General features: G+C 41.4%; 1 protein-coding gene across 1 annotated transcript in view; it reads right to left on the bottom strand.

The window, feature by feature from the left end:
* Positions 1–911: 911 nt before the first annotated feature.
* SPATA17 (spermatogenesis associated 17) overlaps positions 912–25,787 on the bottom strand; it is a 153,334-nt gene continuing 128,458 nt past the window's right edge. The window contains exon 10 of the mRNA XM_019549483.1: positions 912–1,388. Within this exon, the coding sequence (XP_019405028.1) occupies positions 1,308–1,388 (81 nt within the window). The 3' untranslated portion in view covers positions 912–1,307. The remainder of the gene's footprint in view (positions 1,389–25,787) is intronic.

The raw sequence follows: 25,787 nt of genomic DNA, 5'->3' as shown, positions 1-25,787 counted from the left end.
AGCCCCCAAGGTCTGGAACAGCCTGCCATCGGAAATGGTTCAAGCACCTACATTGAACACCTTCAAGAGCAAATTGGATGCTTATCTTGCTGGGATCCTATGACCCCAGCTGATTTCCTGCCCTTTGGGCGGGGGGGCTGGACTTGATGATATTCCGAGGTCCCTTCCAGCCCTAATGTCTATGAAATCTATGAGATATCAGGCAGTTGCCAATATTCCAATTACATGAGGAAAAAATACATTATCTCAGACGATTTAGATAGGAAAATGCTACATAAATACAATCCATTCACTATATCTGAAGAACTAAACTATGGTGTGATCCTAGGAGGTGCAGAACTCCTCCCTAGGTAATGAGTGCCATTGATTTCCATTAAGTTGGCATACAACTAAGGCACTCAGCACCTTGAGTTTTTATGTGAGCTGGAGTCTTCTAGGCACAAAAATATGTTAATTCTAGCCTATGTTTCAAGTGGCTGCTTTGTACTGTGACCTTCCAGATATGAATCTGTTAATGTCAAGTTTTCTGGACCAGGAGTAGAAGAAGATATATATAGAGATGAATTAGACACAAAGTTTCATGTTCCTTATGTGTGAAATTGGTGGAGGACTGTAGTTTTCTTTTTTAACAATGAAGTACCATAGGAAGCAAAGAAGGGCTACATGATTTAAGGCAGTATTTGCTATAAAAAAATGACCTACTCTGACCCCCATGAAAGCCAAGATAAAAATATTCACTGATTTTTAATAGCACTTGAATCAGGTCCAAAGGAGAAAGCTTACCAATGTTGAAAATAACGAGTATTAGTGATATACTAGGTAGATTTACATATTTTAGAAAACAATAACCTAACAATTCTACTTTAGTGAAATTCTCTTTCATAACTGTAACAAAATCACTTTGAAGATATGATCAAAAGTCTTTTAATTTATTTAACTGATTACAATGGGTTTTGTATCATATAAGATAAAGGAGGTATTTTGAAAAAGCAACGCTAAGAGCTAGTAAGTTTTCCTAAGTCATCATTACATTTGCCAGAATGGTAATATATATAATATGAAGGTCTACATTGAAATCAAGTAGAGGAGGATATATGTTGCTGGAGAGTTTTTAATATTAAGGTCTACATTGGTAAAAATAAAACAGAAGAACACTACTTTGGTGTAGGTGTAGCCTAAACTGCTTTAGAGAAAGCATTTACAATAATTTGTAAAAAGTTTAGTCAACATTTTGCTTTGCATTTGCTTAAAGACATTTTTATTGTTTACTTATTAGAAAGTCTAAATCTAGATAAATGCAGAGTTCATTATACTATTTGCCCAGCTCTTGAATATGTTTTTCCACACCTATCGAAGAGCTCAATTGGTGGTAACACGGTTTCAAAGTCCTAGAGAAAAGAACAAAAGAGAAAGGTAGTTAAATTTTCATTTTAAGCAATAGAATTATTTATTTTTATTGCACTTAGTGTGTTATTGTATAATTTCACCGGTCTTCTTTTTGATTTTCCTGTTACATATGGTACAGTTTTTAGGATGTAAATTACACTTACAAAAATACTTCTGTTGTATGATAAAGTATATTACACAGTTATCCATTGATTATTCTCACATAAGTGTATCAGACTGGGGAAGAAATTCAGGATGAACTAACTATATTTATATAAATAATTATATATTGTACATAACTGCAAGCATTGCACACTTTTTATTTCTCTGAAGCACAGGCTGATTGTAGCTAGGTACAGAAATTACACATAAACTGGTATAAGGGATTGGAAACTGGTCTAAACCTATAACAGAACAGAAGTTCAGTGTACATAGACCAGTTTAAAAATTTCAGAACCTGCTATAAGATGGATCTGGATAGATGTAGTATCAGATGTAACTGGTTTAGGTTAGATTGGCCCCTAACAGCTGGCAGGGGCCTGGGGTGGAGAAATGAAGCCACACTAGGCCAGTCAGTGGGGTGGGGGAAAGCCCCCACTGCATGCACCCCCAATAGTTCTGGCTGAGCTGGGGGAGGGCAGGGTTGAGGCAGGGGCCTCTGCTTTCTCTCTGCTCCCTCTCTTCCCACCCAGCCACAAACAACTGGCAGGGGGCAGGGCTGGGGAATGAAATGTGCTGAGTGAGTCAGTAGGAGAGACGGGAAAGCCCCCAATGTGCCCCCCCAGTGGTTTTGGATTGGTGGGGGAGGGCTGGAAGCCTCTGCTCCTCACTGCCACTGGCAGCAGGGGGTTGGGGGCATGTGCTCAGCAGGCAATCAGGCTAAGTATGAGATGTTCTAGCATAGATTTCTATACTGGGAAGTTCCAAATCTATACTTACCTGGCAAGAGAAATGCCGTGACCACTAAGTCGGTTTTCCTAGTTGCTGGGGATAACCACTTTTCTGGCATGGGATATTTCCCATGGAGGTAATGTATAGTTAACCTCCCACTTCCATTTCCAGTGAGAAGATCTTGGCTTTATGCCCACTTTATGGAAATGGGAGACTCCTGTGGCCATGTGGCCGAGGGCAAACAAAACTCAGGGGCAAACTGAACCCCAAGCCTCCAGGCATGAGCCTGCAGGATGCCTGCCAAATGATTTGGAAGCATCTGAAGCACCAGGTGGGGGTGAAGAATACTTGCCAGTAGCAGGGCCACATAAGATTCTTGAATGACTCATGGATTTGGAATTGATTTGGCTGATTTGACTTGGAACATGAAAAACTTTCCTTTAAAATTATAATTTTTTTTATTTTTAAAGTTCCAAATCTTTGGGGTTGTAACAAAGGCTACTTTGGACTTTTTTCACTGTTCCTAAAAAGCTGCTGATATCCGCAAAAGTCAAGATTTTACTACTTCTCCCCTTTTGGATGACATTATAGTCTAAGTGGTGGTTTTAAATTGGCATGGTTTTCAGGACGCATGTCTTTTCACTCCTCCTGGAACAACTGCAGCCTTTGATGAGAACTGGTTGGAACTTTTTTTTTTAAGTGGATTCATGGAAGTTGAAACGTTTTGTTGAAATGCATAAAATATGAAGAATTTTTGGCTGATCTTTGAGGTTCAGTGTAGACTAGACAAGGACAGCGTGACCATAAGTGAATATCTGACCTTCTGGACACAATTCCATTTTATGAAAACTTTTAAAAAATTTTGTTTTCTTTCAGTGAGGAATACCACAAATTCTGATACTTCTAGTGAAATGGAATTGGTGTTCCTTCCTCCATTTTTGCATTCCAGTTCTGCACTGGATATTATGCAGACAGATTTCTATGTACAAAGAGAGTCCTAGTGACTTCAGTGGAGCTCCATGAAAATGGAGGAGTCTGCTTACTTTGTTTTCAAAATAGGATCTTACCTGAATCTCAAATAATTATAAGTCATCTGCAATTTCTTACATCTGACACATGGCCCTCTCTAAATGTCTGCAAAACTCTCAGATCCAGATTTCCTAAATATGCCAATGAGACCGAAATAAACGACCCTGTGGCCAAATCTACACAAGATGCTGACTGTCCAGTCATTACTGAGCAGTACGGCTGTGCAAAATGGCTGTGTGTCATTTCAGTTTCGGATTTGGCATTTTGGAGGGACAGTGTTTTGTTTCAGTGTTTTGTAGGGCTGTGCAAAACGACTGTTCTGTTTCGGTTTGGATTTGGCATTTCAGAGAGACTGTGATTTGTTTCAGTGTTTTGGATTTCTGTCCCATTTAATTTTCACCAAAATTGTTTTGAAACTTTCAGAATTTCAACATTGTTTTAGTGTTTCGGCCATAGGCTATAATGGGGAATCACAAAACTGCCTATAACTTTGTCATTTTTTGCCTCTTCATCATTTTTTGTGGATGAAACTTGAAGGGATGCTAGCCTCTTCTGAGGCCATGAAGCCTGCCAAGTTTCAAGGAGATAGGAGCAGGGGTTTCTGGGAAACTGCATCTCAAACTGCTAAAAGCAAAACTCATGACGTGTGACTTTGTGTGTGTGTGTGTGTGAGACAGGAGTATCTCTACTGGAGCCTTTCTATTGGTGGCTCCACCTTCCTGTTATGGGCTAACCACCTGCTCACTTGCCCGCCATGCCTTGATCTTAATTGATTAATTGACTGATGTAATTAGCAGGAGGCTGCCCACTTGATGTACCCCAGTGCCAGGGGGTGCTATCTGCAGCTCCTTTTCCACCCATACAGCACAGCTCAAGCCTCACAGATGGCACTGACATAGTTTTTGACCTGGGCCCTGTTGTGGCTTGGCCCTCTCCTTTATCTCCTTGGGGGCTCCTCACTGCCCCCCCTTGCTCTGGGGCTGGGGTCAATGCATCCCAAACACTGTGCCCGCTCTGGCACCGGGGTCCCCACACTACCGTGGAGCTCCTATGAGGCCTCCTCCAACCCCTAAAAGCCTCACCTGGTCCTCCGGTTAAAACTGTAAACAGAAAAACACCAAGCCCCTGGACTATAACATAAAAAGCTAGACTGTCCAGCCAAACAGCATTCCCTACCAGGAAAACTCTCCAACCCCAGCAGCAACCAGGGGATGCTCACCCAGTCAGAGTTCTCCCCTCTGTCTGTACTAGCCAAGCTCCTGCTCCCTCAATCACCAGAGGGGAACTGGCCTCCTGCCTGGACTTATATGGTCCAGGCCTTGCCCCTTCCTGTCATCTGGCCCCACTGGTTGCCCTAGCAACCAGCAGCTGTGACTCTGGCTGCCCTGATGACTGGCAAACAAGCTTACCCCTTTTTGCCACTAGGGGCCTCTCTCGAGGTGTTCCTCTGCTCTCAGGCGCAGGGCACCTGAGTGCTCTGCGACTCTGTTAAGGCATAGCAGGATGAAAACTGCTGGGATGGTAGCCCCTGTTCTCACCCTCACAACTCCACTGCAACCAGTAAGCCTCAAGCCTCTCCAAGATCTTACAGGTCTGGGCTTTCCCCAGCCAGGACTATGCAGCAGCTGGAGGTTATCAGGTGCCTCCTACCTACCTTTCATGAGGGAGGTTTGCGGTCCTGGCATTTCCTGAGGCTGCTGCATCACTGGCAATTCCACCTAGGCCTCCCTACCCTGGCAGGGTGCAGTTTTAGGTCATGCCCAGGATGATGTGGGGCCTCCTTCTCCCCATATAGCCCCAGTCCTTATACTTCCAAGTTCTTCTTGGCATGGGAGTTCAGCAAGGAGATGTTCTTCCTCTGCTGGCTGGTGAAAAGCTAAACTGCCACCTCCAGCTCTGAGAGCAAGGCATTAAATGGCTGCCCTCATTAGCACCTGTCCTGCCACATACATACCCCTCATGCAGGCATGAGGCCTGCCAGATTTCAGGAAGAGTGGTGCAGGGGTTTCTGTGAAACTGCATCTCAAACTGCTGAAAGCAAAACTCACGTCACTTGTGTGAGTTAGGGGGTGTAGGTTGTAGGACATAGCCCAGACAAGGTTCTAACAGTCAATCTGATATCTTTTATTAGACCAACTGAATAGTTGGAGAAATTCTTCTTTACAAGCTTTCAGGTTTAAAACCCCTTTGTCAGGCTGAGGAAGCATCTGATGTTGCTGTGTGTGCTCTTCCTGGATGGAAGGAATAGTAAAGAAGCCAGAGGCTGGCATGCAATGCAGGCAAGAAAGCCAGTCAGTGAAAATGTAAACTGAGGTATCAGCAGGTGAAAGACAGGCTGGGGTGGGGGGGAGTGAGGATAGAAGGGGAATGTAGCAGGTAAAAGTAGAGAGGTATCTGCTACTTGGGGAGTCAAATGTTAGGTAAGTTGTAGCGTTTGCCCCAAAGCATCTTGCTCCCCTTGATGCTCTGGTATAAGTAGCCCACCACCTTCCTGCATTTCAAAAATGAGCTGGCTGGTTGTGATGGCAATGTCAATGGCAGCCCTGTCCCCCTCCAAAGCATCTCTGACTATGAGGTGGAACTTATGTGCCACACAGCGGATGTCAACAAAGTTGGCATCACAGACTGCCTTGACCATGTTGGCCCCACTGTTAGTGACCATGAACCTGCAGGTGAGCTTGCCTTGCCCAACAAGCCACACCTGCACCATTCAGTTCAGGGTCACCATGCTCTCTGTTGCCATGTGGGGCTCATCCATCACCTTGGCTTGAAGGATAGACCACCAACTGCCTGACTGATGGCACCAGTGCCCTGTGAGGAAGAGGCAGGCATGATCTCATCTGTCCCCAGCAACCATCTCCCCAATGCTCTGGGTGATCTTACTTGCCTTTGCAACATGCCCCCTTTCTGTTCACTGTTCCAGAGTGGCCTGCCTTTGCTTTTTTGGGGATGGGGACTTTGGAGCAAGAGGGGGACTTCTTTTTGGGCATGCTCCTACTGGTGCCAGGCTGAGGAGGAGCAAGGGCAAGAGGGTGGCGCCTCCTGAGATGCATCAGCATTCCCATGGTGAAGTGTTTCACCTCCTTGCCTCGGCTGGTCTTACATCAGTGCAGGCAGATAGCATGTGTGGGATCATCTGCCACCTCAAAATGATCCCACACCACACTACCCCCTTGCTTCTGAGGTGTGGGTGTGGATCTTGCCTCAGCAGGCAGAGGCACAACAACAGGAGGAGCTGACTCAGCTGAGGCACTTGCTTCCACAACCTCACCATCAACCTCCTCCAAACTGCCTTCCAGGGAAGGAGACCTGGATCTAGGGGAACTTGGAGGGGAGTGGAGCACAAACTCAGGTTCCTCCTTGGTCTCCAGAATTTCTTTTGCTAGGGCTAGGTCCCCTGCTTCCAGATCCAGCTCCTCTTCTGGCACTGGAAGGCTCAGGCTGGGAACTGAAATAGGGGTGGAGGAGACTGTCATGCTGGTGCTGCTGGGGGTTATTATTATGGCAGATGTTATTGGAGTGGGTACAGATGCAGGCACTGGCCCCACCTCCCTGCTGCCATTAGCACCAGAAGCCTCATGTCTGCTAGTGCTAGGAAAGAGGGTGCATCTAATTTTGGGGGAGAGGAAACTTACAAGTCTCCCTCTGCCCCCCTGCCAGAAGACCTGGCATCTGCCTTTCCAGCATGCTTCATATTTCATGTGCTGGAAAAAAAAAAGGTGCGTCTGCGTGAGTGTATGTGTGTAATGTATGTGTAGTGCTTTCCTGCAGTGCAGTGATGAGACACTGCCAGGCAAAGCACTGATTTCTTTTTGTTTGGGTGGGGGAAAAATAAGAAGAACAAATAACAGGATTTTTGGGGAACAAAGAGTTGCAAGGGATAACAATAGCGAGGGTAGGCAAGGGTAAATAGGAAAGGATTGGCTACAGCTTGGTAGGAAAGCACCACCAAGCTGCAAGGTTACAGATACTGCTCTCTGCTGCTGCTCCTGCTGCTACACAGACACAGACGTAGCTGCAAAATGGCAGAGAGTAGTTCATAAACAGCCTTTTATGGTGCTTCTCTGTCCCTCCCCCAGAGCACTGGGATTGGAAGGGACCTCAGGGACAGATCATAGACACTGGCCAGGTACAGATGTCAATATCAGAGCAGCCCTTTCCCCCCCACCCCCTTAGTTTCTCTTTCCCTGGAAGCTCACCTCCAAAACAGTTCGAAACATCTGAAACAGTCCGAAACATACGGAGCCTTGCATTCATTTCAGGTTCGGTGTTTTGGGCCGCCAAAACATTCAAATCTGAAATGAAATGGCTGCTGAAATTTCACACAGCCCTACTGCACAGTCATTTAGCACTTGTATAAAGTACTTGTTTATACAAGTGCTAAATGACTGCAGTAACTGGAGTTACTGAGCAGTCATGCTGAGGAATGGCTTTTTCATTACACTGACTGTGCAGTAGCTCATGACTACCGTGCAGTAGCATCATGTCACACTTCCTGCCATGCAGTGCTACTGCACAGTAGTCATGGGCTGCTGCACTGTCAGTGTCTTGTGTAGATAAAATAAATGGATGGAGTGTTTCAAATAGCATTATCTTTATGATACTTTTAGACTAGTATACTATTGTACTTTAAATTATTTTTATTGTTTTCAGTCTACAAACACCTTGCAGATAAAACAGCTGCAAAAACTATACTTGCATTTTTATATTAAATATAACAATTTAGTATAACTGTAATTTTTTTCTGAAATAAGATTGCTATACTCAATTCACTGGCTTCACCACGCTGACTTTGTTGTTTTGGATGGACAGAAAACCTTCCATGAACACATAAGGGAAGCTCTAGTTCCATAGAGAGCAAACTAATGTTATTAATATGTCCCTAAATCATGGTATAATTTGAGAATGTATAACTGTTTTATGTTTTGGATCTGGAAATATATTCTCATGTTTATGCAGCAAAATTAATCACACTCCATTTTAATTTTTAATAAATTGTAATTAGTAAAACATCTTACAATTTGGAAAAAAAAAAAGGCTACCAATAAATGTCCACCCCTCTTATCTGGATAAAATTGGGAATGGCAAATTGAGCACTGAAGAAGTCTTCATTTGCTAGAGCAGACGGGTTTTGCTATTAGGATGCCTAGCCAAACAAAAACAATTGGCTGCCAAAATTAGCTCCTAGGGACAATTTAGGAGCCTTTGAAGTGAACAGTTTTTTGAGCTGGAACTAAGCCCAGGTCCAGCTTCAGACCCGAGTCAAAATGACAAACAGGAAATTTTCTGTGCCACTTGCCCCCTCAGTGTAAGATTGCTTTGGGTTGGCAGCTGTACTGTTTATCTTGCTATTTAAAGCTATTTCACTAGATACTCACAACTGAGTATTTAAACAAATGGCTCTGATCATGATGACAGCAGTTATGCTTGACCACATCTAGGCAAGACTTCATAGTCTGATGAGGTAAAGTAATAAATGGTTGATGGTTATCTATTAAGAACTGAAGATGTATATAAGGTATATTAAATATATAGGCCCCTTGTTTTTCACACACGAAAATATATACATATTTTTGGCTAAAAACTTGTAATTTATTTACTTAAAAATACAGCAGTGTGCTTCTACTGTGTGGATGCACCGTAAGGGAAGAAGGGGCAAGAAATGTTGCCTCAGCCTCAACCTAACCTTGAAGGATCTAACTAGACAGTGGGGTGCTGCAGAGAGGATGTTTCAGGTGAAAGTACTGCCTCATATTTTCTCCTCCTGTCCTCTTCTGTGTTACTATGTAGAGCAGCCTAGGGTAAATGTTAAGTTATGTTGGCAGCAATGGTTTCTTCAGGAACAACTCTCCTGGTGAAAGATTACTGAGGAGAGCACACATATGAGTCTCTTCCTCCCTCCAGTCACACACCCAATACATGGTGAGAGGATGAGCACAATAAAGTAAAAGTTCCCTGGTAGGGCAGCCTTGTGTTCCACTGTGGGTAAAGAGGTGGAAGCAGGTGTTTAAGTAGTTTTGATGGCTGAAATTACAGAGTTTGGACATACAATGAAATGCTGCTTTTTTGCAGTCCTCTGCTCGTGGATTCTGGCTGGAGTCAGTCTATCTGGTCCTGAAAGGCTCACTTCAGTACAAAGAGATTATGAGCACATAAACATGCAAAATTAGTGCACTGGAATAAACTCTGGCACAGTTTGTGCCAGTTTATTGCTCCCAGGCGCAGAGTTTATATGTGTGCCTGGGATTGCAGCATATTGAGCTGGGGTGGTGCCTACTCGGCTGGCAGAGGGCTGCTTTGCCCCAGCTCAACATGCTGCAGAGGGGCTAGCTGGGGCACGAGGATGCTACAGTGAGCGGCTAGCCAGCAGGCAGCCCCCATGCTGTAGCACCCTCATGCCCCAGTTAGCTTCCGTCAACATCTACACGTGTATTATGTCTAGGTATATCCTGTGATCTTTGGGTATTTAGACATGTGCTTCGGGAAAGTGGGGGAAACTTTAATTAGAGCAGCTCTTGTAACCACTCTAATTAAAAGTGCCCAGAGTGTCTCATGTATTAGCATCCCTGTGCTGAAAAATGGTGGCAGGGGTACTTTAACTAAAGCTCATTTGACAAGCTTTGGTTAAAGCCCCCCCACCCCCCCAACCCATTTTTCAGTGCAGGGACAGTGATGCACAAGACACTGGAGCCTCCTGCAGACTCAATTAATCGAGTCTGCTCCGAGGTATAATTACAGCATGTCAGAGCAGCCTCGCTGCTCATGTATAGGCACCTTTAATGCCTAGAATACTAAAGTTACAGCTTTAAACTGAGCTGTCCTCGTAAGCCTCATGACCTGCTAATAGCCACAAAGGCCTCTGACAAAAAAGCAGACCATGGTGATTAGCTGTTATAAAAGTAAAACATTGATCCAGCTATTTGCTTTGTAAATTTATCAGTTTTAGTTAACAATGCTTCCAACTAGTACAAGGGCTTCTGACATGACAAAATGAGTATAACAACCAATTTTGTCAATACAATACAAATGTCATTTCAAGTGCTCAAAACCCACTAAGCTACCCTAAAAAAGATTGATTTATCTGCTCCAATGTTTCTTTGGGGCAAACTTTTCTCACAACTGAAACCAATTAGGGGCCTGGCACTTGTAGTGCAGAATGTAGGTCAGCATCAAGTAATAAAAAAGTATGGACTTTTCTCTGTCTGTAAGCATCATGAAAGGGGTGCCATGGCCTTGTCGTATATGAAAAGAGCTCCATTAATTTCACTTATTTCAACTAGGGCTGTCAAATACTAATGCTTCTATTGCACTTTTCACACAAAGTACATTGACACCAATCCTGAACCCAGTGAAACAAGTTTACAATATTTCAGCTGGAGAAAGGGGTCGGGACTATAATTTTTAATTCCCTCTAGTACATTTAGACACCTTAAGCAGCATTGCTCTTGAGAAGCATTGAGAGAAATGAGCTAGGAGATTAATAATGGCTACCAATTTCTTCCCCTGGGTAGCAGGAACCATTTCTTGTGAATAGCTCCAACAACTAATTAGCCAAAAACTTCAGAGCACAATTACTTGATGTAACTGTATTTTTGTGGCTGGTAGGCACAGACTGTCAATTGTACTTCCTGATGTGGACTAAAGTCCAAAAGCCAGGGATAGGTCTCCTGTAGCTTACAGCTATAATGTTGAAAAGCTAATGGTTAGCCAATTAGGTCACCTAACTGCTTCAAATAGGAGATAATAACAAAAAGCTTGATTGTGCCTTAGGCACAGGCCCTTGTATCAGTGTGGAGGTACTGACTTTCACTGAAACACAATGTCTATTAGAGGCTCCCTACCTTGTAGTGGGAAAGCAGGGCTAGGAAGCCATCTCCTTTCTCCTGCCTACTGCTATTAGCACTGGTAAGTTCTCTATAGTCTGTTCACTTACATAAATGAAAGGAGCTAAATTGCAATGAGATCCTGCATGGGGGCTAAAGTAGGAAAGGTGCAAGGATTGTTTTCCCATAATGTGTACCAGTACAGTTGTTGGTCACAATCTGGCCCCAAACATTTTTATTTTTTTTCACATTATTCCTTCTTACGTCCCTCCTTAACTGGTTGGGAGAAATGGTACTTTTTGAGGGCTGTCTCTGAGTGTGATGTCTAACTCATTTCTTAATTACCTCCTGCAAATGCAAACATTGACAACAATAAAAATTCTCTGATTTAAAAAGATTGGCTGACTAAAGTGGAGAGCAATTTTCTACTTACTTTAATGACTTTACAAGTGCAAATTTTACCCTTTGAATCAACTTGTCATTAGATCTTAAAATAAAAAATGATATTGCATAGCCATCACAAAAGCCAATTTTATATCCTTTTGTACGACACTTTCATCAGAGAATTTTTTCTGCTTGTTAGTTTTCTCTTTTATTGACAGAAAGAATATGATAATATGTTGTACAAAATCAAGAAATTATTCTCACAGTGGGAAGTCTAACAACACTATTTTAATATCTTATCTTTCAAACATACACAGAAACTGTATTAATTGCTATCTAATTTATGCAACCAATATTTCATTATTATTATTTTTTGTATTAATTGCTATCTAATTTATGCAACCAATATTTCATTATTATTATTATACTTCATTTTTCTCTAAGCCTTGTAACTGTCTCTGGTTCACACACATTGCTTTTTCTGGGAAAAAACAAACTCCATCAGTGCTAACTAGAAATGATGAAATACTTCAAATTACTGGTCATGAATTTGAAAAACTACTAATCTGAAAATTACATGGGTCCTTAGCTTCATGCTTCACAGATTTTATAGATATTAGGGCTGGAATGGACCTCACAAGATCATTGAGTCTAATCCCCTGCCCGAAGGGAAGGAAGTCAGCTGCGTTCAGATCACCCCAGCAAGATAAGCATCCAAGCATTTCTTAAAGCTATCCAAAGTAGGTGCTTGCACCACTTCTATTCTAGACTCTGGAAACTTGGACGGTAAAAAAGTTTTTCCTTATGTCCAGTCTAAAACAGTCTTCCAGCAGTTTGTGACCGTTAGACCTTGTCTTCCTTTGGGGTGCCTTGGTGAACAGATGCTCTCCTAGTTCCTGATACACACGCCTTATATACTTATAGACTGCCACCAAGTCACCCCTCAGCCTTTGCTTCTTCAGGCTAATGACTCCCATGGCTCTTAGCCTCTCCTCATAAGGCCTGTTCTCTTAAACTCTAATCACGCATGTGGCTCTCTTTTGGACTCTCTCAAGCTTCTCCACATCCTTTTTAAAGTGCAAAGCCCAGAAATGGATGCAGTACTCCAGCTGCAGCCTCACCAAGGCCGGCTAAAGTGGGAGGATGACGCTTGAGATGCATCAGTAGATGCAAGCCTATAAATATGATGTGGGTTTTTTCTCTCCAGGTGGAGCACCTTGCATTTTTCCATGTGCATGTCATCAGATTTTGATCTGCTCATCTAGCGAGTCTTTCTGGGTTGGCCTGAATTGCCAGCCTATCCTCTAGCGGACTGCAGTTCCCCATAATTTGGGGTCATCTGCAAACTTAGCCAATCTGCTTCTGACAGCTGAATCCAGATAATTTACGAATATATTAAAGAGTACTGGTTCAAGTACTGAGCCCTGGGGTATGTCACTGGTCACCATGTGCCATGTTGACTCAGGTCCATCGACCATCACTCTCTGGGTCAGACCACAGAGCCAGTTGCCCAGCCATCAGAGCGTAAGGTTTTGGCCACAACAACCAATTGTTGTAAGGCCGCAGTTCCCCAATTTTACCATGAGGATATCATAGGAGACCAAGTCAAAGGCGTTTTTGAAATCTAAATATATGACATCAACCTCTTCTCCTTTGTCCAGGTGATGTGTCACCTGGTCATAGAAGGAAATGAGGTTGGTCAGGCAAGACCTACCCGCAACAAAGCCATGTTGGCTCTCTCTCAGAATGTTGCCTTCCGTTAGGCTGTTGTTGATGTTTTCTTTGATTATTTTTCCCCAGATCTTTCCAGGAATTGAAGTCAAATTGATTGGCCTGTAGTTCCCAGTTCTTCCTTCCTTTCTTTCTTGAAGATAGGCAACACATTGGTTGTCTTCCAATCTTCAGGAACTTGTCCCAAGCGCCATGAGTTCTCAAATATCCTCACCATTGGTCATGCTATGATGTCAGTCAGCTCTGTTAGCACTCTTGGATACATTCCATTTGGGTCACCTGACTTGTGAATCTCCAGCCTTTCAAGCTGTTCCCTTCGCCAATTATAGGAGATTAGCTTTTTCCTGGATGTCAGTTGTCAGCTGCCCCACTTGGTTCAGCAAGGGCCTGATGTTGTCCTTCCTTTTTTTCTGACTTCCCACGTATTTGAAGAAGGACTTTTTATTCTCTTTAATTCCTGTAGACAGTTTGAGTTTGGTTTCGGCTTTGGTTTTTCTGGTCCGCTCCCTACTGGTGCAGGCCAGTGGTGCATAATCCTCCTTAGTGGTAGTTCCAACTTCCATCCCTTATAAGTTTCCCTTTTCAGATTCAGGAGGTCCATGAGTTCCCTATTGAGCAAAGGTGGGGGGATCTACCAGCCCTTTTGCTACTTTTTCTATGAACCGAAATGGACTTCCCTTGTGCTTTTAGGATCACATGCTTAAGGAGCGACCACTCATTATGGACTCCCCTCCCTATCAGATCACAGTCTCTCTCAGGGCCTCACCAACTAACCTCCTGAGCTTGTGAAAGTTAGCTTTCCTAAAGTCAAGGATTTCTGCATTGCTGACTGATTTGCCAGCTTTGCAATGGATAGAGAAAGTGATCAACTCATGATCAGTGTCACCAACCTTCCCTTCAATCTTCAGTTGCTGACTAGATCTGTTGCCTTTGGCCAGTACTAGATCCAGCAGCGCCTTATCTCTTGTTGGCTTGTAGACTTCTTCAGTCAAATACAGCTCGTCAGTGCAAGCGAAGAAGCTTTGTGACTGATCAGGTTTGACTAGATGCTTTTCTCATGAAATATCAGTATGGTTGAAGTTGCCCATGACAACCATACACGGAGAGCATGCAGCCTCTGCCAGTTCCCAAGCGAATTCATGGTCAACCTCTTCATCCTGGTTAGAAGGTCTGTAATAGATTCCTACAGTTATATCCCCCTTCACTGTGTTCTCCCTGCATTGTAACCCAGAGGGTCTCAAGTTACCCTCTTTGGGTGCCAATCTCTGCTGGTAGGGAAGTATACTGCTCCTTCAAATAGGGAGCTACACCCCTGCCTTTCCTTGCAACACAATCCCTCCTGTACAAGGTATAGCCATTAATACCTGTGGTCCAGACATATGCTCTCTGCTGAAGAAGCTGAACAGGAAGTCTATGATTCTGCCTCCTGCTCTTTCTCTGGATTGGGGGAGGAAGTGTACTCTGCACAAGATCTACATCAAGCATAATACCCAGCCAAAACACCATTAGGAAGGATGAAGTTACATATTAAACTGAGACTATATCAAGGGCACTTAAAATCCAAGTGCATGCATATTAAATCTTATTAACCTGTGCTAAGTGCCCTCTGAACATCTCAAAGCTATGTCACTTCAGGTGAGGGTTAACTCTGGGCTGTGCTACCTAGCTAGTGGTAGGGTAACCTCAGTCTTCTCCATGGGGACAAAACAAGCAATCTGCAATCCTCCAGCACCTTAGGATACACCATTCCTAGCCCCTCCCCCCACTAGGGATAAAGCGCTGGTGTCCTGGCTCCTAACCATGACTTGCTCAACAGCCCTTTAGTGGCAAGTGAGAGCTGTATAGGAAATAAATGGTATTAACCTTTAATGTGCAAGTGCTCAGAGCATATTCTAATTTTAAAACTGCTTAACATTTCACAGATTTAGTATGGCCTAAGTGAAATGTGTAACTTTACCTGTACAAAGTAATAATGTTTCAGAAAATGCAACTGCTTAAATGCTTAGGGTAAAACTATTTGAATTCTCTCTTAATAAACACATATTTCTCATAAGAATAGGGCACTTTACAATCATTATGTACATCAAGAATTTTAAACTGGGTAACTCCTGATATTCTTACTGTGCTTTCACCAGTCTTTTGCCAGGCAACTCATCTCCAAGCTTCATTGGGAGTTTTGCCTGAGAGAGGACTTAAGGAAAGGAGAAAATTATTGAAAGACATCAGGATTTGATCCAATGAGAGAATGATGACTGTGATGGCCAGAACCAGAAGGGTTAACAAGCAATTTATAGCAAAAATAAAATGCTTTTTGAAGATATCTGAAATAGAGCTTATGAAACTGTTTCCTGTCTGTCTGGAGTATAACCTGTAAGAATTATATATAGCTGTTTGCACTAGTTTTGAGACAGCATGAGTTTTAAAAAGCGGAACTAAAGAATAAAACTGTAAACCTAGCTGATTTAATAATTTTTTGCTGAGAGTCAGTAAAATTAACAAATCTAATCACAAGGTATAATTAGCATAGTGGGTTAAACTTGGGTGGGGACATGTTAATCTCAAACTCCAAAGTGATGTAGTGTGATATTCTTATTGGGTAAACCCAAGCTTAGTAATGATTTCTAACATCTTTTAACCCTATAGGATAACAGCTATAGAATAAGATTATGAGTGGCTAAAAAGCCAACAAATTAGCACAGACAAGCTATAAGAGAACACACATGTTAAGTGACCGGCAGGAAGGATGGAACAGAAGGTCATTGCTGTCTCATGCTCCTAGATCTCTTACTCCCTGTGTGAGCGAGGACCAGATCCTGACTGAGGGACCTTCCCCTGGTATCACCCTCTGACAGCATGGATCGGGGACACCTGACTTCACTGAATCAACTTAACGTGTACCTGAGACTGAGGGACTATCGATAAGTTACTATCCAAATGGGAACCCTTGGTTGATTTCTCTGTCTGTTTTTATTATCACTGCCAATTTTAACTTGTAGTGTTATGTTATCTGTTTATTAACTTAACCTTTTTACTAACTGTCATATGTGCAAACTATATCTTTTGCTGGTATAAGTAAAATTCATTCTTTTTTATAAGTGAACTTGTAATTGCTTTCCTCCCAACATCACCTCCTCGATCCTGAACCAAAAAAGCCCTGTGGCTAATATAAGTTGCAGTACTTGGTCAGCCTGCAACTAAATAGATATACTCACAGTGCCCAGCTGGCCTGTGATAGATGACCTTCTAAACTTCATGTGATACGAGAGTGGACTGATGGTCTTCTTGACTCAGGCAACATACTGCTAATAATGATTTGGTCCCAAAGATGCTATGATTTAAACTGTATAGAACCACTGTGTTCATTGGGGTTGTTCAAATACAAGTCAGATGAGAATTCAGCCCCACCATTTGATTCTGGTTAAGAAGTCTCTTGATAGCAGGGCTATCTGTTTTATTTCCCCACACCTCTACTAGCTTTACAGTGTTATCTAAAGGTACAAAATGTTAATTTTTATTAAATATTCAGATACTGCCTACATACATGAAGCAGATCCACTGAGGAGAAAGAAAGCACTTTTTAAGAGTAGGACTTCACTTTTAAACAAATTCAAATTCAGTCATAATTTAAAAAACCCCAAATATACTTAGCACAGCCTAGTCTGCTGTGGCAAGCATTGCAATATGTACTGTACTAGACTTCCATTCATGTTATTAACCTGAAGAAGCAGCACCACCCATTTTTCTGAACTTACCTAATATCTATAGTTGAACCAAAATTGCCAAAGATTATATTCTATTTTCTGAACTAATGCAATCTTTTTTACAAGTAAATTAAATTAAGATAGCAATGTGAATTTCCTCACAAGTTATTTCATACTTCAGTACCCTTGAACTTTACTAGGTCTGGGCTGAAAAACAAATGTGCAACTGAAATAGTTTGACTGGTATTCAGATTCCCAAGAGAAGTTTATTTGCTATTGGCACTTAGACCTTTATTTACAGCAGGCCAATTTCAAAAAAGTATTTTGGAAAGAGGGAGTAGATGTTTAGTGTATTTGTCATAATTTATCCAAAATGTATAAATGACATTTGCCAGGTGTGAAACCACACTGATACACAATAAATAAACCTTTTAAGAGCATATTAAATCTAAATGAGATGGAACTATGCCTACCATTATGTTCCTGTGCACATAAAATACACTGAGTTTTAAAAGCTTGTGATGAATCATGGAATCATCATAGAATCATCATAGAATCATAGAAATTAAGGGCTGGAAGGGACCTCAGAAGATCATCGAGTCCAACTCCCCTGCTCTGGGCAGGAATACTGCTGAGATCAAATGATCCCAGCAAAGTGTCTGTCCAGTCTCGTCTTGAAGACTTCCGAGGTTGAGGGCTGCACTACCTCCTTGGGAAGTCTAGTCCAGGTTCTGGTCACCCTTACCATAAAGAAGTTCTTCCTTGCATCCAACCTGAAACCATACCATAACAGTTTATGGCCATTGCTCCTTGTCCTCCCCTGGGGCACCCTAGTGAACAGTTTTTCTCCCAGCTCACAATATTCACACCTTACATACTTATAGACAGCTACCAAATCCCAATGTGTAGGGGGTACACATGGATGCATGTGCACTCCCTGAGCTTGCCGATGCACCCTTCCCCCCACTTGCTGCCAACACTGCCGGTGGCATCTGCGGGTGCTAGTTGTCCTCAGGGAACCAAACATCTGCGCTCGTCTAGATATGGCCTACATGTCAACCCTTCATTGTGTAATCTGTTCTACCATAACATTCTCTTTTTGGTTGGAACCAAGGCAGAGCCAATTGCAGACTGCAAAGGCCAACAAAGAACCACTTTTAACTTTCTAGACCCAAACCAGGAAACATTCTTAACGTACTAAGATCAAGTTGCAACTATATCCAACTTCTAGCTCATGCCAACAGGAATTTAAGTGAGACAAATTCTGAATTTTCAATCCCAACCAGGAAAAAGATTTACTTTTACAAACAGAAGTCAGAAAAACAAAGGTTAAATTAACATGAAATGGAATCTGAAACTTCAAAGTGATTTTAACATGACTTCTACTAGTTTGACACTATTTTCAAATAGGCTTCAGAGAGCGAGATAATATTTTTGAGAGAGCTATTTTCCAAATTCCAGTTAATTCACACTTCAAAGAGATATTATGAACTTCATAATTTACTAAAGGTAAATATCAACAGAGCCACTTTCAGGGGAAGGGTGTAGCCTAACTTCTTGTTACACTGAAGACAGCTATAAATCAGAATTCTTGTGTTTTAGAATAGTATTGCCACAAATGTAGGAAGTTATCTTACATTTCACCTTCTGCATTTGACATATCTGAAAATTTTGTTAAGTTTAGTGGGCATCATGTACTATTGAAACATGATCTTAAAATGATATTTCTTTCTAATAGCACAGATGGAAAAGGACGCAGCATGTCAGTAGATGAGAAACCACTGCTCAACTGAAATTTTCTCTTTGAAAAAAGTCTTCCCATTTTTCATATTGATATTTTATTCTAGATTTAAAACTTTTCCAATACAACAAAGAAATTATATGTTCTTAGTTCACCAAGTACATAATTATTCTTTCAATTTCTGTAAAGGGTTTCTGGAAAACTGCTAGTTCCCATGGATTAAGTGCAAAATGTTTAACTATAGTATAAAATCTGGAATATTGAGCAAATTAAATGCTTTTCATAACATTTCTTCATTGCATTTTCCCAGCCCTAACTGGCCAATTGATTCTCCACAATCCTATTTCTTGTCCTGTTTTTGCACACACAAAAAGTAGAATCTGTGTCTCCTGGGTCAGGGGAGGGGAGAAAAAGATAAATTCTATGAAATTGGTCCTAAAGAAGCCAGCTGAAGATAGCTTTAAGTCTTGTTCAGTCCCAGATTCCCAGACATCTGGAATAACTGATACTGATTCTTGTGTTGGCTATATTGATGTGGTTTGTATAATAGCTAAGGTAATCTATGATCATATTCTGTATTCTCAGCATATTTTCCCTGTGGCCTTTCTTATAAACAACCTCTCAACCTCATCAAAAGCCTTTTTTCAATTTGCACAACAGAAAAACATTAGGCATGATCTTCAATTAATGTTTCTGTTATTTTGCCAGGAAGTTTCTCCTCTTAAAGGTAATAGGAAAGTTGCAGTACAGAGGCATACCAGTCATGGAACAGAACCACATAATTTTACAAAAGATAAAAAGATAACCCCTGTCCTGAAGAGCTTAATTGAGATCATCTACCCTTTCATTAAAATAGCTTACCTCACAGTTCCTTAAAATGTATGTACATACATACAAAGATGTATACATTCATATATATACATACATACATAATCTATATTGATATAGATATATCTAGATATAGATACATATGTATGTATGTATGTATGTAATATATAATGTATGTATTATATATTTATATAATATGTAAAGGATTTCCAGGGAGTCCATGATGAACTAGTTTGGAAATACTAAAGAGTATGTCTAGATCCTATTCCACCTCCTGGTTATCTAAATGGCACGTTAGGCAATTTTTAGGCATGTAAGCTCTTGAGTATAATTGTATTCCACCTTGCATGAGTCCCTAGAAAACTGTTAGTGCATGTTTTTGTAACACACCATATATGGCACCAGGAAGTTGTCCCCAACACTCTCCAAAAACTTTCTGGATTACCTGGGCACTGCTGTATTGCCCTCCCAGCAGATATCAGGGTGCCTGAAGTCTGGTAGTCTATAGCAGACCCGCACCATGACATCGCCCTTGTTGCTTTCCCCTCTGACCCTAACCCAGAGACTCTCAACAGGCCTATGTACATATAGTGCAACTCCATATATGGTGTGTTATAAAAACATGCACTAACAGTTTTCTAGGGACTCATGCAAGGTGGAATAGGATTACACTCAAGAGCTTATAGATATCCATATAGATATCTCAGGGAAGAAAAGAGAAGATGTGTGGTGTGTGTATATATATATATATATATATGTGAGTGTGTGTGTGTGTGTGTACTTCATCCCTGCATGCCTGAGTAATGCTCTTATACTCCTCCCTAGTTATTTGTCCAAGTTTCCACTTCTTATAAGCTTCCTTTTCATGATTTAGTTTACTGAAGAGTTCTCTGCTAAGCCAAATTGCAAGTATGTTGGTAGCAAGAGGATGATCAGGGAAAGTGTGGGTCCCTTACTGAATGGGGGAGGAAATCTTGTGACAGAGGATGCAGAAAAGGCTGAAGTGCTCAGTGTTTTTTTTGCCTTGGTCTTCACAGGCATGGTCAGCACCCAGACTACTGCCCAAGGCAGCACAGTTTGGCAGGGAAGTAAGCAGCTCTCAGTGGTGAAAAAACAGGTTAGGGACAACTTAGAAAAGCTGGACATGCACAAGTTCATGGGGCCGAATGAGATGCACCCAAGGGTGCTGAGAGAGTTGGCTGATGTGATTGCAGACCCATTGGCCATCATCTTTGAAAACTCATGGGGATCAAGAGAGGTCCCAGATGATTGGAAAAGGGCAAACAGTGCCCGTATTCAAGAAAGGAAAAAGGAGGATCCAGGAAACTACAGACTAGTAAGCCTCACCTCAGTCATGGAGCATGATCCTTAAGGAATTTATTTCTAAGCACTCGGAGCAGAAAAAGGTGATTAGGAGCAGTCAGCATGGATTCACCAAGGGCATGTCATGCCTGACCAACCTGGCCTCCTCTCATCTCTATGATGAGATGACTGGCTCTGTGGATACAGGGAGACCGGTGGATGTGGTGTACCTTGATTTTAGCAAGGCTTTTGATATGGTCTCCCACAACATTCTCCCAGGCAAGCTAAGGAAGTATGGGTTAGATGAATGGACTGTAGGGTGGACAGAAAACTGGCTGGAGCATCAGGCTCAGAGAGTAGTAATCGATGACTTGATGTCTAGTTGACAGCTGGTATCAAGTGCAGTGCCCCAGGAGTCAGTCCTGGGGCTGGTTTTGTTCAATGTCTTCATCAGCAATCTGGAAGATGGCATAGAGTGAACCCTCAGCAAGTTTGCAGATGACACCAAGCTGGGGGGAGTAGTGGATATCTTGGAGAGTAGGGCTTGGATTCAGAGTGACTTAGACAAATTGGAGGATTGGGCCAAAAGAAATATCATGAGGTTCAAAAAGGACAAGCGCAAAGTCCTGCACAGAGGACGGAACAATCCCATGCACCCATACACACTGGGGACTGACTGGCTGGGCAGCAGCTCTTCATAAAACAGGACCTGGCGGTTACAGTGGACAATAAGTTGAATATGAGCCAGCATTATGACCTTGTTGCAAAGAAGGATAATGGCATACTGGGTTACATTGGTAGGTATGTTGCCAGTAGGTCAAGGGAAGTGATTCTTCCCCTCTATTTGGTACTGGTAAGGCCACATCTGGAGTACTGTGTTCAGTTTTGGGCCTTTCACGACAGAAAGGATGTGGACAAATTGGAGAGGGTCCAGCGGCGGGCAATAAAAATGGTGATGGGGCTAGGATGCATGACTTAAAAGGAAAGACTGAGAGAACTGGGGTTATCTGGTCCAGAGAAGAAGAGACTGAGAGGGGATTTAATAGCAGTCTTCAACTCCTGAAGTGGGGATTGAAAGAGGATAGAGCTAGACTGTTCTCAGTGGTGGCAGATGACAGAACAAGGAGCAACGGTCTCAAGTTGCAGCAATGGAAGTTTAGGTTAGATATTAGGAAGAATTTTCTCACTAGGCAGGTTGTAAAACACTGGAACAGGTTACCCAGGGAGGTGGTGAAAGCTCCATTCTTGGAGGTTTTTAAGATCTGGCTAGACAAAGCCTTGGCTGGGATGATCTAGTTGGGAATGGTCCTGCTTTGAGCAGGGGGTTGGACTAAATGACCTCCTGAGATCCCTTCCAACCCTAACTTTCTATGAGTCTATGATTCTATGATACATACACAAATTCAACTGGCAACTAACCTCTGAATCTGTATTTGATCTGGGATCTGATTTCTCTTTACCACTATTTTTTAAGCTGCATGGATATGGTTTGAGTCATTTAAGGGCTTTTATTGTTTTTAGTTACCCTATCTTACATACTTATGGATATCTAGATAGGAATAATCAGCAGTAAATGACCACTAAGGGATAATTGTGCCAAGCCTAACTAACTACACCACAGCTGTCCAGTCTTGCTAAAGTCCTCCAAGGTGCAGAACTATCTATTTCTACCAGCGGTTTTCTGATGGAGTTGGAACACTGACAAGAGACTACAGAGTAAATAGACAAGTAGCACAAAATATGGGTTTCAGTGGAGTTAATTCAGAGTCTAAGGTTATTTGTATTTTTCAGCCCTACCAAGAAGTACCACTGGAAGGACTAACATGGTATAGAGGTTTGTTTCTGAGCAGTTTTGGTATTGGTGCTGGAAGTTCAGAGATGTGATAATGATGAACTCTGAAAATTTGGCAGGAAGAGGAGGTGTTCTAACCTGGGAGATAGGGCTGTTTGTGTGCCTGTTTCTGAGCATGTGCTGAGGAATGGAAGGGGCTTGAAGAAATTATGAGCCAGAAGGAGGACTGGTCAGATCTGGAAGGTCCAGTGCAGTGGAGTTAAAAAAGGATGTCAGGGACTTGTTAAAGAGGATGTGAATGAATTGTGTGGGTCTCAGGGAGTCACCTAATTGGGAGGGGGTTATGGAAAGATTAGTAAGTAGAGGCTGTGACTAGGAGAGCACAGCTGAGGTATCATGGTATACGTTTAGCTGTCCCCACCCCTGCCTCTGTCCTAAAGTTTTATTCAAAAACAGTATAATATAAAGGATAAGAGGAAGCAAGCAGGTGACCCTTTTGCTTTACACCCCACTGAAATTATTTTTTCTCATTCACTGAATAGGAATCCAGTTTTGCTATTGGGAAAAAATGATAATCATGAAGGAGAAAATAGAAGGTTGGGACTGGAAGGGGATCTAAGCATTTATAGTCCCACCAGTTATTCAGTTATTCAGCCATGTCTCAAAAATGTTCAGTCAAACTGTCGAAGAATAACTGAGCAGTATAATGCAATATTTATTTGTTTGCTAAAGTTTTGTTTTGGCAATTATTATGTAACCAATTCTTTGAAAACTACAACTGTTAAAGTGTTAACTGCTGTGCCACTTGTAGAAAGAGTAGCACTAGATATTTACAATTTTATATATATATATATATACTCCACTGCTAAGAACAATGCAAAGGACTGAATATGTTAACAAAAATTAATTGCTGTTTTAAAATATATTTAATAAAGCTAAAACTCCCTTCCCTATTGATGAGTGATTTTGATACACATTTGTACTATTTTTCCCAAAATGCTGAATTGTAGCATATGACCTAAACTTTATTTCATTTTAAAACTAGATTTAAAAGTGCCATATTTTATAAATGAACAGGAACTGGATTTTTTAAAATGTTTTATATGGTAATTTGTTCTTTGACTGACTAGTAGCATTGTGAGTTGTATTGCACAGTTACCTATACTTTTCTAAGGACTTTTGGTATGACCTGAAGTGTTCGTATTCTTTAAATAATAAGACATTTTGGTCTTCCTGCTGCCAAAGGCTTGGACATCTGCAAAAACTACAAATCATGCCAAACCCTGTTGAATGATATATGGAGGACTGCAATCCACCAGGAAATAAGCTAAGACCAATGCATTCATTTCATTTAGGTGCTTTGGTGGGATTTGAACCATTCAGCCCACAAAACATGTTTCATGAGATTGCAGTATACATCCAGCCCACAGTAATAATGATTCATATACATATATATGTATATGCTTTATTGCTACCTTTAGTTGGATTAAAAACAATATATCAAATTTTATATTTGTGCTTCTTTTATTAGCTTTCTACCACTTGATCAGCTGATAGAGGCAATAATGAAATGTTTTTTTTATAAACTAGAGTTTGTAAGTCCTGTCCTGAGAATGTAATATTTCAAAAAACAGCCTAAGCTTTGGGGAAAAAACCAATTACAGAAACAGCATTAAAAATGCCAAGCACTGGGCAGAAGCAATTCTGGATCAGTTTAAAAAAGTGATTGATGAAACTCTAATCTGAGCTGAAGGAACAGTTTCACGACAAGCTGTGACCATTCCACACACTTCATTAGCTGCCATAATTAGCCTGGTGTTTCAATTTGTTAGAACTGGTGGGGACAATTTTACTCAGAATGCAAACATCAAAAAACAGGGTCCCTCAGACTTCAGAAGAGGCTGATGAGAGGCTTTTCTACTCTCTGTTAACTAAAAGATTAATTACAGCTGATGGGAGGCTGTACTCTGATTGTCACTCTGTCTATGTGCATTACTTTTAGCATTAGAAGAAAGACATGGTTGACACTGCACTGCTCAATCAAGCAGCTTCACATTAGGATACAAAGTCTTTTTTAATATGCTGGATTTTTTTTATTATTTGATTGACTTCTTCTTTAGTTTTCTAAGTCTGAGCTCTGCACACCTAGTGAAGTTACACTAAGAAAACAGCAGTACATAGCAATAGTTGTTAAAATGTGTTTAAAATGATATAATTCTTTCATATAAATAAAGGTCAGGGATCGTAATATGTCAGAACCTTCTGCCAGAAATTTTGTTATTAGTTCCATTTCTAATGGCCCAAGTGCAGAACCCTGACCAAATAGACTCACTACAGGGAAAAAAAAGCACAGGTACTAAAAGCTTCATAGCTCTCTTTGTAAACTGCATAATTTCTCATGGTGAAATCATTCTCTGATCTAGTTGCTTTACTGTGCTGAATCTTGTTTATGTTGTATGGCTATACAAACTGGATTTATAATTTTTATAATTCCAATTTTTTAGATCACATCAACACTTTAATGTTAATTTGGATGAAACCTAAGTGTTCACATAAAATGCTACAGTTATTCTTAAGTAATTCTATGTATAGATAGCAACATTAGACTTCCTGCTTGTTTATACTTGTGGTAGCAATGACTGCATAAAGTATAAAACAGTGAAGATTCTTATATCTATCAAGGAGCACTTTCATTTCAACTTGACTCAGTAAGAGGTGTGTTGAAACAGGCTCTTGCATCTAATCTTGAATCTTTGTCTGTTCAAATATGGAATCTTTGAAATGTATTCCAAAAGCAAGCCCCAGTAACTGGTGTGATAGAAATGAGAATCTACTCTACGATCCAAATGGCAAATAGAGGAGGGTCATCCATCCTATTTGCCGTGAGGTTAGGGTTCACATTCTTCAGTCAATCTAAGCATTCTCAAGACTGCCCAAGGCAGGTAGAGAGTGTAATCATGGCTCTCCCCATAAGCTGTCAAGCCCCGAATAGACCTTGATATTAAAGATAGGCTATAGTAAATCAATAACGAAACAATACGTATTACCCCTCTGTAACATGGGTAACTGCTTTCTTTCTGCAATGTACCTTCCAAAAAACAGGTTTTTTACAGACCATATCCATATCTGATGTAAACTATCCCTGTATCATGGGAGTCAATCAAGTAAACTAATTTACA

Source organism: Crocodylus porosus, unplaced genomic scaffold, assembly GCF_001723895.1.
Source record: "Crocodylus porosus isolate Cpor-Errol unplaced genomic scaffold, CroPor_comp1, whole genome shotgun sequence".
In the NCBI taxonomy this organism is placed as follows: domain Eukaryota; kingdom Metazoa; phylum Chordata; order Crocodylia; family Crocodylidae; genus Crocodylus; species Crocodylus porosus.
This window is presented reverse-complemented; position numbering and strand designations above follow the sequence as displayed.